The sequence below is a fragment of the Cyclopterus lumpus genome, chromosome 1, assembly GCF_009769545.1.
Source record: "Cyclopterus lumpus isolate fCycLum1 chromosome 1, fCycLum1.pri, whole genome shotgun sequence".
NCBI classification, from domain to species: Eukaryota; Metazoa; Chordata; class Actinopteri; order Perciformes; family Cyclopteridae; genus Cyclopterus; species Cyclopterus lumpus.
Window position 1 is genome coordinate 14,724,545 of NC_046966.1, and position 13,079 is coordinate 14,737,623.

General features: G+C 40.3%; 2 protein-coding genes across 6 annotated transcripts; both read left to right on the forward strand.

The window, feature by feature from the left end:
- The first annotated feature begins 130 nt into the window (after window positions 1-130).
- Window positions 131-8,024, forward strand: LOC117736318 (SWI/SNF-related matrix-associated actin-dependent regulator of chromatin subfamily E member 1-like). 5 transcript variants are annotated; one of them, XM_034541592.1, is made up of 11 exons: window positions 131-294; window positions 1,041-1,091; window positions 1,416-1,459; window positions 1,777-1,881; window positions 2,729-2,809; window positions 3,134-3,265; window positions 3,489-3,660; window positions 5,687-5,859; window positions 5,951-6,052; window positions 6,470-6,689; window positions 6,827-8,018. In XM_034541592.1, exons 2-11 carry the CDS (start codon window positions 1,085-1,087, stop codon window positions 7,030-7,032), a joined length of 1,242 nt encoding a protein of 413 aa, XP_034397483.1. In that variant the 5' UTR covers window positions 131-294; window positions 1,041-1,084; the 3' UTR covers window positions 7,033-8,018. The 5 variants fall into 5 exon arrangements, with proteins under 5 accessions (XP_034397483.1, XP_034397500.1, XP_034397492.1 ...); XM_034541574.1 differs by having other exon boundaries at window positions 137-294; window positions 6,470-6,725; window positions 6,827-8,024; XM_034541583.1 differs by having other exon boundaries at window positions 137-294; window positions 1,777-1,875; window positions 6,470-6,725; window positions 6,827-8,024.
- Window positions 8,025-9,293: 1,269 nt separating this feature from the next.
- ccr7 (chemokine (C-C motif) receptor 7) lies at window positions 9,294-11,974 on the forward strand. The gene is made up of 3 exons (XM_034541670.1): window positions 9,294-9,384; window positions 10,284-10,333; window positions 10,584-11,974. The coding sequence occupies exons 1-3, from the start codon at window positions 9,369-9,371 to the stop codon at window positions 11,676-11,678; spliced, it is 1,161 nt and encodes a 386-aa protein (XP_034397561.1). The 5' UTR covers window positions 9,294-9,368; the 3' UTR covers window positions 11,679-11,974.
- The last annotated feature ends 1,105 nt before the right edge of the window (window positions 11,975-13,079 follow it).

Sequence of the window (13,079 nt, forward strand, 5' to 3'; positions counted from 1 at the left end):
TCTCTTATATATGAATGGAGTGACTGTTCTTGAGGTGAAATATGTTTCTGCTGTCATATAAGTGTCAATAAGTGAGAGCTGCAGCAGTGACAGTTGATGGCGATGAGCATCAGCATCGAGCAAAGGCACATCTGTAATAAGGAGAGGGTGGGGGTGAAATTCTGGAAGATTCTGCAGGAATCTTATGAGTGGACCCCATTTCATTCGTTTATTGTGGGGACTGTTTGTAAGAGCTAGGTGGGTTAGCCCTCCCTGTCACAGCCACAACTGTGGTGGGGTACTAAAGCTATTAGGGTGAGTTTTCTCACTTAAGTATACGAGCGTGCTTGTCACCATCAAAATCTATGGGAATGTGTATGCCTCTAGATGTGTTGGTTAGACGTTGCATGCTAATAATATCTCAGATGTCATTTTTCTCTTCACGCAGGTTGCTAAGCTATAGCTACGTAACCAGACCAGCTAACGTTACTCCAGCTAATGAGACAAGCTAACTACCGATGTGGTATCGAATACCGAGCTAGCTACCGTTAAATCAATATAATCACAGCACGTTAACAAACGCTACATTTGCTGCTGGTTTCTGCCGCACGACAGCTAACTTCAGGAGAAAACGACACATTACAGGAGTTCCACTGCTAGCTGCTAGCTAGCTCGAATACATGCTAACATTAGCTTTGAAGCTACGTTGCAGCACCGTTCGTTGGTCTCCGCATAGATGATGCAGCCCAGTCACTACCAGGGATAAGACACCTCGGAACGGCACCATATCCAAATAGTCACACCGTCTTTGACATGTCGTGCGACCCAAAACAAACACACGCTGTTGTTGCCCACATTTATTTAGCGAACACGAAATGGCCTGCAAGTTATATCCCAACACATCTTTCCAGCCTGTCAGTCGTGATCGTGACGTTAAGCTAATGTCGTTTCTAGCCAGCGTCTCTTTGTTTTGTGCCGTGTCGGAAGCACCGTGTCCACATAATTCACCTCATCAATACGAAATCAAACGCTGTCCTTGCTCTAAAATGTGTTTATTACAGAGCCAATGACTGGAATACACTGATCCCGTCTCCTCACTGCAGAGATGTCAAGTAAGGACCTGGGAGTGTTTTTGCTAGCCTTGGTTGTGATGTGAAGCTCCTCATAGGTGGTGGTATTGAACTGTTTACATACATCCACGTTAAGTGATGTCATCATATAATACATTCATATATCAAGTTTATTCAAGTTAAACCAACAATATAATTGATTTAAATCGATCTTGTTATTATTAATGTTTTTTTTTCATGGAGACACCAAGTATTCTTTAGAAGAGATAACTGGGAGGGTTAGCGAATAATTAAGTTGGAGAATTGGAAATGCTGTTTCACTTGATTGATGCTGATGTTTCATTTGGACCTTTTCTTTCACAACAGAGAGACCATCCCATGCCCCTCCCCCTCCCCCTACCCCTACAACAGTAAGAACTCATACATAAGTGTAACACCATCTATTGTCTGGGTGTCCCAAGTTAAGATGATGTTGCTGTTTGGACACTTAAGTACATGCGTTTAATATGCTTTAACATACATTTTTCAAAGAGATTAGTTTTGTGTTGAATCCACAACCCTTGACTGATGTGCTGATACCCCGTTGCTTTATGAATGCAAGTTTCTTTATTTTGAATTTTTCTAGCTTTTTTAATTAGTTACTGTCTTTGTTTTGTCTTGGGGTTTACCCACTTTCCTCTATTATGTAGTTTCTCATTCATATTTCTATCCAATTAATTTCCACCAGCAAATGCCCAACACAGCCGGTTTTGTGGGCTACAACCCATACATCCATCTGGCCTACAACAACTACAGATTGGGAGGGAGCCAAAGCAGCAACAGTCGGGTAACGGTATGAATCTTAACAGAAAAAAATAAGGTGACCAATAATGTCAGGCAAACACAAGTGGAGACATTTTAATCTGTAACAGTTAACTTACATTAATTTGACACAACACAAAACAGTCAGCTTGCTTAGTCAAAAGAAGACCTCTGCAAGCATCAATAGCACTGGAGCTTCGACCTTTGCTTTGTTCAGTGCAAATAAGATGATACATATTTTGCATTCCCACTGTTAAATGAGCAGATGCTGCAGAAAAGCCAGAATGAGAAGCCAGACTCACTCTATTACTGAGAATGAACCTGTAAGGCGTGTTACTCTAAACTCCCTCTTCTGTCTCCAACACAGTGCAGGCTGGTAAAAAGTCCTTCTGTGTGTATTGAAATACCACCTGCCTTTCAGAGTCTACATTTCTGACAGCCATGTGAAGTAACCCATGCCACCAGTGTTGCCATGGTATTACAGACTTACTGCACGGCTCTGGCTGCTGAGCAGTAATTCAGTCGCTGCATGCAAGCTGTGGTTGGCTGACTTGGATAATGGCATTATGGGCAAATCTCAGCTTAAGTGGGGTTTTTGTATTTTTCTTTCACAGTGAGCACTATTCCATTGTACTCCGTAGGGTTCCAAACTTGTGTAGGGCCTCAAACTGTCATTAATTAAATCAAGTTAATTGAATTTATAAAACTAAATTACTTTAATGCATCTTTTATTTGATTCAGTCATGTTTTAGTACATATTACATAACATGCACTTGCACATAGTTTCATGAGCTGTCCTCGGCAAGCGAGAGTGTTTAAAAGATTGCCTGATAACTCCACAGCAAAAGTGCCTTAAGATGACTTTCTTTATTTACCAGAATTCCTCTGGAGTAAATATCCCAAAGCCGCCCAAGCCACCTGATAAGCCATTGATGCCATATATGAGATATAGTCGTAAGGTAAGTAAACATTATGTAATTGCTGCATTTTGCAACATTATGTGCTTTGTTGGAAGACAGGGATTCTTTTCTTCTTAGATATTCCATGAAATCAGATCAAGTAAGACGTACATTTGGTTTCAGACACTAATAGCTGTTAATTAAGGTAGGTATAAAGCGAAATTATACCAGGACTGTCCACAACACATGATGGGATTTATCAACTTGGAGATGGAGCTGAAAGCACACAGCCTCCTCTGGTTTGTGACCTCTCTGCCAAGAGAACCACTTAAAGCCCCTCCAACCCAACCCAACTCCACACCCATATCTGGTTCTCATCACCAGGTTTGGGATCAAGTAAAAGCCTCCAATCCTGAGCTGAAGCTATGGGAAATTGGGAAGATAATCGGTGGCATGTGGAGGGACCTCACTGATGAGGAGAAACAGGATTATTTGAATGACTACGAAGCAGAGAAGGTTGGTTGTTTAACGTGGAGTGTTTATGGGAGTTTTCTGATGGATGACCAGTAGATGTGTCTCCAACAGTTGTGGGTCCCTCCTGTCATCATTCCTTACTTCTTAACAGTTCTGAGTAAACCTCTTTCCCCATCATGACGTATTTGATGGAAAACGAGGGCCCACGTTGTTTCTGCTTGCCATCTTGGTTAACTTGTCATTCCCTTCATCTTTTCCACCGTAGATTGAGTATAATGAGAGCATGAAGGCCTATCACAACTCACCAGCATACCTGGCATACGTTACCGCTAAAGGCCGAGCCGAGGCAGCCCTGGAAGAGGAGAGCCGCCAGAGGCAGTCCAGACTGGACAAGGGCGAGCCTTACATAAGTATTCAGCCAGCGGACGATCCAGATGGTAAGGCCACTCAGCTAAATGCGTTGTCTCCCAAGGTTTAGAGCACTGTGACAGAGTTTACTGTAGCACGACCACACAGAGTTGCCCGTCCACACACCCTGACACTTTGTTATCTTTCTCCTCCTTCTACACCGCTACATCCACATTTTTGGTAATGTTACCTTTGAAATGCCATTTCTGCTTCTGCAAAATGGAAAAAACATTGTCTTTGTTTTGCACAACTGTTTACATTTTGTAGATATTCTCGGCATTGGTTTAGACGTAATTGCAGAATTTACATTCTTTTGTCTGTTGTTTCACACACACACACACACACACACACACACACACACACACACACACACACACACACACACACACACACACACACACACACACACACACACACACACACACACACACACACACACACACACACAGCCTGAAGAAGACGTTTGAGTTACACCCACCTCAAGGAAATTATGCTCGTCTGGGGTCTGGCAGGGTTACAGTAGAAGATAATGATGTCGAGGAAAACTACAGATCAAAATCAAATCAAAATCAATTGCTATTCAGAAACACCCAATACCATATAAATGTGGGTTATGTTCTCAAAAGACTGCACGTACATCTATGATTAAATTAAATTAAGCTCTCCAGGTGGCTACATACTCCAAGATTGGGCTTTATTAATAACTACAGTCTTATAGATATTTTACGCTGAGCTGCTGCCATGTGCCAGTTTCTCCACTTCTGTTTGCATTAAAACAGCGCAGAGATAATTGGCCTGTTAGACACATACAATCAAAAGCAAAGGATGGTCTATCATGCACCGTTGTGAGAAGTCTGTTTCGTGGTTATTTTCAGCAGTGGAACTAACCGTCAACATTTAATTAACTGTATTTGATGAAAGTTTGAAATGGATGTAATGCAATTGGGACAATATTGGCCATTCAGGAGCTGCCATGTATACTTAAAATGCAAAATAACAGAAAACATGTATAAAAAGTACAACTACACAATATATTGCTTGACTGTTTCCTGTTGTGGTGTTAGACTAACTCCTTGAGCACCTTTGGAACTTTCAACCTGGCAGATGATTCATTTTGGCTCTCTGGAAACCCACACATGGGTGCACAGCAGCCACTAGTCCAGGTGATGAGAGCTTGTGTTGCATCACAGTAAGGTTTAGCAAAGTTTTGCCACAACAAAGCCAAAAAGGAGTGCCTCGTCTCTAAAGATGTTGAATAGTGTTGGCAAATGGAAATCAAGTGTCGTTCTCTCCATCACATTATTATTAGTTATTACATCTGAGTGAACCAAACAAGCATGTTGTTGAAATGCATTGCATACAATGCTCTCCTGAGTGTATACAGACACATTACTCCTCATAAAGACTGAAAAAAGGAGAATGGGAGGGATTGTCAAATTTTAAATTCAGCAAATTATCACAAAGTTGTAATCACTATCAAAGATGCTTCACAAAGTTACTGTCGTTCTTTATTTTAGTCTGAATGCATTTGTAAAATAAACAATTAATTACCAAAAAATCCTATTTGAATCCAGCTGGACTTAATTCCTCATCACTGCAGTGTGGAAGGAGTAACCAAGGGGAATTATTGCTCCATCATCCTGTATCTAAATGTCAGTGGATTATACATTTAAGACAAAGACTGACGAATGAAAATTGCAGACGACATCTTGAAACTGTCCACTTACACTGGGTTATAATTACCTGCTTGTCCCATTTGCCTTACAATAACGGTTCTGTTTTGCTTCAGGATGTATTTTGACATAATGGCCTATACTTAACTCTCTTTCTGTATAAATATTGAGCAATATCCTCCTCATGTTTATAGTTTCTTGATACAGCAGTATTTGCATAATTTGGTTTTGTATCATGTGTGTTAGGGGGGCCTAAGCCTCTCATACCTGTGAATGGTGACTGTGTAACACATCTCTATACTTTGCCTTTTGACAGACATGTGTGTGAATATTTATTTCCTAAGACAATGGTAACAACTCTGCTGTTTTTTTATGTCTTCAGATTACGACGACGGGTTTTCTATAAAGCACTCGGCTGCAGCTCGTTTCCAACGCAACCACCGTCTAATCAGCGAGATCCTCAGTGAGAGCGTCGTCCCAGATGTGCGCTCAGTTGTTACCACTGCTCGCATGCAGGTCCTCAAACGCCAGGTCCAGTCTTTGATGGTACACCAGGTATGATCAAGTTGTGGACTTCTAATCTTTACACAATGGTGGCATTTAGCATGTAATAACCATGAAGAGCCGTTTGTGTCATGTGTCGCAGAGAAAATTGGAAGCAGAGTTGCTTCAGATTGAAGACCGCCACCAGGACAAGAAAAGAAAATTCATTGAAGCCACAGAGTCGTTCACAAATGACCTCAAAAGGGTACGCCATCTTTGACATCAAAGCTTTACTCACATTTTGCATGTACAATGTGCAGTACTTGTTATGTGCCATTGTACATTGCCACCAGTTGCAGCTGTTCTTGCAATCATACAACTGTTAGTAGTCCTTCACAATTTGCAGTCCTAATAATAACTTTTGTTCTGAAATGAGATGCAGTATTGTGCAGTTGAATGCACTGTCTACTGTTTACAACAGGCGGCGCCATTTATCCTTATGAGAAGTAGTATTTTGTAGTTATGAACCTAACTCATTCAGTTACATTATTTAGTTACTTTAAGTTGTTATTTTGTGTTCAACCTCCATATGCTTGTTCAACCATTACCTTTGAAAAGTAAAAAGAGTGCAGTAATTGTTTTCACCTTTCTACATTAAATCCCACATTCCTGTACTTTAAAGCTGTGCTGTCTGAAGGTGGAAGTGGACACGGAGAAGATTTCTGCAGAGATTTCTGCAGCAGAAGAGGCCGGTCGCAAACGGATGGCAGATAAGGATGTAGGAGACAGAGGCACAAAAGAAGCCCCAACCTGTGTGTTGGCAGAAGAAGAAAAACACATTTGTGCCACACATGGCAACAAGTCCCAGCAAAACTCTCAAAGTGAAAGTAGCAACAAAGAAGGTGAGGAAGCAGAATCCAACAACACAGATACACCAGGTAAGCCACGTTGGCTTTTACTTATGGCTTTGCTGACATCTGGCTCTCTTGCAGGGCTTCATGTTTTTTTAACATCATGCAATCTTGTTTCTTTGACTCAGAGAAGCCAAAAGCTTCAGAGGAGCTTGAGACTCATCCAGGCAGTGAGGAGGGGGCATCAGAGGAAAAGGAGAGCGTCCCTGAGGGAGCCATGGAGGAGGGAACCAGCGACAGTAACACAGGCTCAGAGACCACCTCTGCACAGACAGAAGATGCCCCGACTAGTGAGCCATCAGAGGGGTCCAGCAGGGCAAGAGCAGCCCATTGAGTCCAAAAGAGGTCACAATCTGTGAACTGTAAGGCTATCATTACATTACGTCTGCTGGTCTGTGATATCACCCTCTGATAACATATATTGCACAGTATCATCTTAGTTTGTCAAAGAATATGAAGAACATTTAGATGGGCTCAATGTTGTAACATGCCTGAATGAGAGAGGATGCTTAAGTTGAGTTTTAAAACACCAAAAGGCTTGCAGACATGAATACAAATACATTATAAAATTGTAAAGCTGACAAAGCAAAGGCCCTTTTTAAAATCAATGTCTGCTAAGTGCACCCATGTGAAAGCACGATATTTCCTCCACAGGCCTCATTGCCATTTGGAAGAACTCATACAAGCTCTCTTCAGCACACACTGATACATATCTCTAGCACTCTGTCTAGATTGTCGCAAATTAAGACTGGCTATTTGAAAAAAGCTGTCACATGAAACAAACATTGTTCAGTGTTATATTTAACTGTGTCCTTTGTATTGTAATGTCCTTGTTGCTTTGATTTTTGCATGATGCAATCTTTAAAAATAAGTTGGCATACTTGTGAAGAGTGATGCTGGGTGACCATCTCCTTGGCAGGAGAATATTTGTTTACTCTCCGTATCAGTATTACAGTGACAGTATTGTCTCAGGAGTTTGTAATCAGTAGTAGTTATTTGTTATTTATTATCAGTATTTTTATTAAACTTGTATTGGTTGTCCCAGTTCATCTAATAGGTATATCACATGATCATCAATGCTGTACAATGCTTGACTACCAGTGTTCTCAAGTTTGCTAGCTGTCAATCAAATCAAAAGCAGTATGCTTAGAATATGTCCGTGTTATGATGAATGTTGCAATTTTCAACAGAAAATTTTTAAATGTACCGTAATTATGTACACAGTGTAACGAGGTTTGCTTAAACATGGATGTTCATGTCGTGAAACATGCAGTCTTACAATTAATTTCTTTTTGCATATTTATACCAATAAACTTTTCTACCCTGAACAAGTTCTCACTTCAATTGTTTTGCAAAAACATTTTATGCAAGGAGACTATCTTTTTGTATAAATAAATATTAACTTACATTTCCAGTACAAACATGCAATATTTAGAATGTATAACAAACTATGCTTTGACACTACATTACTGTAAGCGATCATGATGCTTAAAAGATCACAAGCATGAATACAGAGGCTTGTATTAAACATGCAACATAGCTGTTTGTCCTTTGCACAGTATAGGTAAGGGAAGTGGGTAAGATGAGAGGGAATGGTTCTGATTTCCTGTTATCAGTGCAGAATTAGCAACCTTCTCAAGAGTTCTGTTGTGTTTTCTCAAAATTCTGCATTTGAGCCTCAAGGAGAGCTTTAGACTTGGCAGTAGATATATATATATACGCTTTATGTGTCATGTTTTCTATTGCTTATGCCTCTCACAACGTGATCAGACTGCATAGTGCTGTAGTTTCAATGTGACAGATATCCCCTACAATGAAACTCGCCACGTTTTGTTCTGTGCGGTTACCTCTGCCTACAGAGAAAGCAAGAAACCACAACCGCAGAGATACAGGTGTGCAGAAGCCTGTGTAGAGCTTGGTGGAGGCCTCATCTGCTGTCTCCATAAAACTCACATTGTATAATGATGCAAAAAGAAAGGCTGTTGGAAATACAAGCAAATAACTCCCCAGTTTTTACTGAATTATATTTTAAAGAAAATTTGACCAAATACTGTATAACACTATATAACAACTTCATATTTACTCTTGTGGGGTAAAAATAACAGTTTGAATGTTAAGTGCTGAAGCTGAACACACTGAAACCCCCAACCGGGTTAATGTGCATTGTTGCATACCATTAAATCATTTATTATTGGTGCAAAAACTCAAATAAATAGTAACTTTACAGGTTCAACAATGTTAGATAAAGAGATAAATTACACTCGGGCAGACAAATAACCTGGTTGATTTAACATAAGGCACATAAAAGACGGCAAACTAAACAAGGATGAACTTGTAATAGTAGTCATAATCATTATAATGAATAGTAAGTAAAGTTTAGAAAGTAGGAGAATAAGGAGCTACAGAGGACTGTTGCCCCACACAAAGTGTCATGTATGAGTGTGGATAGCCTGTGCATGATTGAGTTTATTTTACCAAAACAAAATTAGATTATGGTTCACATTTTAGTGTGAGTTTGTGGTTTACTCACATGATACTTCAGGGCTGAGGAGAAAAAAGTTTCATCGAGACAGTTGTTTTTTTCAGTTCAACAAAAGGGAAACCACCATCAAACACAGACATCAACTCATCTGAGCTTGGTGGCTTTGTGCAGCGTACTTCTCAGTCAACATGACTTGTGTCAGCGGTAAGTACCTTATTAGACTTTAACTAAGATAGATGTCTTTACTCTGGTGAAGGAATGCATGTAAAAGAAAAAGGCATCAAAATGATCATACAGTTTTTACAATTATAAACAATTTAACGGTTATCATAGTTGTCAAAAGCAAATCTGAAAAAAGTTACCTAAAATACCAGGCTACAAAAATATATATGGAAGTTTCATCAATATCAAGTTAAATGCAGTCTGTATTGAAGTGTAATAAATAAAATTTTACAACAGTCAATTACTTTTGGCTTACGACAACTACTAAGAACTTTAAGAAAAATGCAAAACTAAACTACTGACTAAAACCACATTACCACGGAACGCCACTTACTTCTTACAGTAAGCACGGCAATGTCACCAGCAATCTGAGGGCACATTCAAAGCAGAACACGACTAGTGGGCTAGCATAGGGGAACACCACCAAGTTTCCACATAAAGGTCAGTTTACTAGTGATAACTTCTTTAGCTTTGTGAAGTCTAATACAATAAATAATAATCTCCGTCTGGGCTTGGAGACTGCACATGTACAACAGAAAGTCTGGGTTATTAACTGGGTTTATGAAGTTTGAAATGCATACGTATGTATGCACCAGGCAGGTAGGGGCTAGTGGAGAGATGATATTGGTTGCATTGTAGCATTTCTGGAATTTAACTCATACTAGGGAGTAAAATTCAAGATATCTTTTGTTGCATTTCTTCAGTTTTACCCTTCTTTTGTCAATCTGTTTTACGAGTACCTTGACATTATGGGATTGCAGCACCCCTCTAACTGATCTTTCTATTACTCTCTAAAAGGACTCAATACAGCTTATTAAGGATATTGTCAATCGTGCTAATACAGTGCTTGGCTTTCTAAAAGTTATTCATTTGTTTTTCAGATCTCCCAAACCTTCTGCCAGCTGTGCTGATATGGTTAATGCATTTCAAGGTAAGAATAAAACTGCAGCACAATATTATTTGAGTTCTAAACATGATGGTAACATTTGTAGCAATTTGTATCCACATCGTATCCTTTTGTAACAGAGGTGAAAATAGCGGGCAGCAGGTAACTAACCACTATCATCCCTTCACAAGCACTATTTCCTCTAAGGAAGTGGTCGTAATGGTGTACCAAAAACTAAAGGTTTGCTCAACTTTGCTTGCTTTTATCTGATCATTTAATTTGACTTTCATTCCAGTGTTCCATGTCTCAACGTGAATTCAATAAAACCATCATTATAGTCACAGACTATAACTTCTCCACCATGAACTACCCGGACTATAACTCCAGTATAGATTATGACGGATATGTTGAGCTCTGTGTGAAAGAATCCAACCGGCAGTTCCGCAGCTGGTTCATGCCGACCTTCTACTCCATCATCTGCTTCCTTGGGCTGGCAGGGAACCTACTCGTCATCCTCACGTTCTTCTACTTCAAGCGTCTCAAGACCATGACGGACGTGTACCTGCTCAACTTGTCCTTTGCCGACCTGCTCTTTGCTCTGTCGCTCCCCTTTTGGGCAGCCAACTCCATGACAGAATGGGTGCTGGGTCTGGTGCTGTGTAAAGCCATGCACACCATTTACAAGGTCAGCTTCTACAGCAGCATGTTCATTCTCACTTTCATCAGCGTGGAACGCTACTTCGTCATCGCCAAGGCCGTCTCTGCTCACCGCTACCGCACCCAGGCGGTGTTTCTCAGTAAGGTGTCATCAGCTGCCATCTGGATGATGGCACTGATCTTCTCCATACCAGAAATGAGCTACACCACAATCAATAACAACACCTGCACCCCTTACTCCAGCAATTATGACAAGCTCCGCGTCAAAATACAGGCCAGCCAGATTGTTTTGGCTTTTGCCCTCCCGCTCCTGGTCATGAGCATCTGTTACAGCAGCATTATCCAGACCCTTTGCCAGGCTCGTGGCTTTGAACGCAATAAGGCCATCAAGGTCATTCTCGCTGTGGTGGCTGTCTTCCTGCTCTGCCAAATGCCTTACAACCTGGTCTTGATTTTGAACACAGTTGTCACAGCAAATGGAGGAACCATAAACTGCAACTACGAGAACATGTACCTCTATGCCATCGATGTCACCCAGTGCATGGCTTTCCTGAGGTGCTGCCTGAACCCCTTTGTCTATGCCTTTATTGGTGTCAAGTTTCGTCGTGACCTCCTGAAGCTACTGAAGGACTTGGGCTGCTTGAGCCATGACTGGTTCATCAGGTTTACCAGAGGCAGGAGGAGGAGCTCAGGGGCCACCGATACTGAGACCACCACCACATTCTCTCCTTGAAGCGGTTTCAGAATGAAAAACCACAGATTCATCCTTGCAGACCACACAGTGGACGATTAAACATTTGGATAAAAGTCTCAACTAAAACACAAAACATTTGTTACATGTAAATAGCAGAGGTTCAATTACATGTTGTTGTTGTTGTTGTTGTTGTTGTTGTTTGTCTCTTTGATAGTGTTTATCCTCATCAGTTATGACGAAACAAGGCTTTGGTTATTTTTTGTGTCGGCTACAGTGTACAATATTTCAATAAATTCACAGTGTTATGAAAAACTCAACCATCTGAAGAGCACCAAATCAATAAACTGAACAAATCATAGTCTCTTTTCTGTATTCTAAGCTATTTGCAAAATTGTTAAATAATCAAATAAGATTAGAATCATTGAAGACTTTAAAGTGCTGCATTGACAGAATTTATGTGGATTTAATACATTAAAAAAACATTATCTTGTGCTCAGGAACAATGATAAAATATTGGAAAAATGTATCCTAATATGCATTATAAAACACATGAAAGGTTTTAGGCATAACCCCCAGTTGGGAAACAACCAGCATTCATTTATCAAAGGACCCTAAGGATTTATACTTCTACGGCACGGCGCTGCCCGTTCTGTGTGGGCACCTTTTGTCTGGGCCAAGCATATACAGTATATATGAGGCCGATTGCGTGTATCATGACATTTATTTTTATTTGGACATGCAGTTTTCACATTCTTTGTCAGACAGACAGTGATCCCACCTGCTTGCGTTGATATTCAATCAAACTTCTGTGGTGCCTGGCGTGTAGACACAATTTTCATGAGGGAAAGCTATGTGCAAGCTTTTTGGCCAAAGTATAAATTAAGCACGAGGCTTAAAGTTACAATGTGTAACACTTGGCCATATGCTTCAAACTAATAGTTACAGTACCTTCCAAAAACTAACTAACAGCAGGGCAAGAATATTCAACTAAACTGCCAAAGCTCAAAAACACTATTGTGTCCAGAGCATGCTTTATTAAAAACATTTAGTTATCACGTACAGGTTGTCTCTAAGGAGAAATTCTATTTTTAAATCGAGAAAGCCTACTCCACAGGTGCAGCTTGAGTTGTGTCATGATACCATATTACCCTTCACAAATCAAAATATTCAGTAGCACTAATAAACTCACCACCATACTGGCTTTGTAAAATTGTCTCCTTTAAAACCATCTACATCAGCAGTATGTACAATCTGATAAAAAGCTTCTTTCAGACAGTGATGCTGGATGATAATGCTACACTCTTTCTGCACACTTTGAGCACACTTTCAACGATTCCTACAACACAGCATTCTCTGCAAACACTCTCCACAGCTACTGTATGCACTCCAGAGGAATAATTCATAACGTTTAAACTGCTGTTGTAAGTGTTTACACAAGCA

Coding starts and splice junctions, on each gene's coding strand:
- LOC117736318 (XM_034541574.1), top strand. Junction 3,266..3,488: donor ATGACTACGAAGCAGAGAAG/GTTGGTTGTTTA, acceptor TTTCCACCGTAG/ATTGAGTATAATGAGAGCAT. Junction 3,661..5,686: donor GCCAGCGGACGATCCAGATG/GTAAGGCCACTC, acceptor TTATGTCTTCAG/ATTACGACGACGGGTTTTCT.
- ccr7 (XM_034541670.1), top strand. Junction 10,334..10,583: donor TATGGTTAATGCATTTCAAG/GTAAGAATAAAA, acceptor CTTTCATTCCAG/TGTTCCATGTCTCAACGTGA.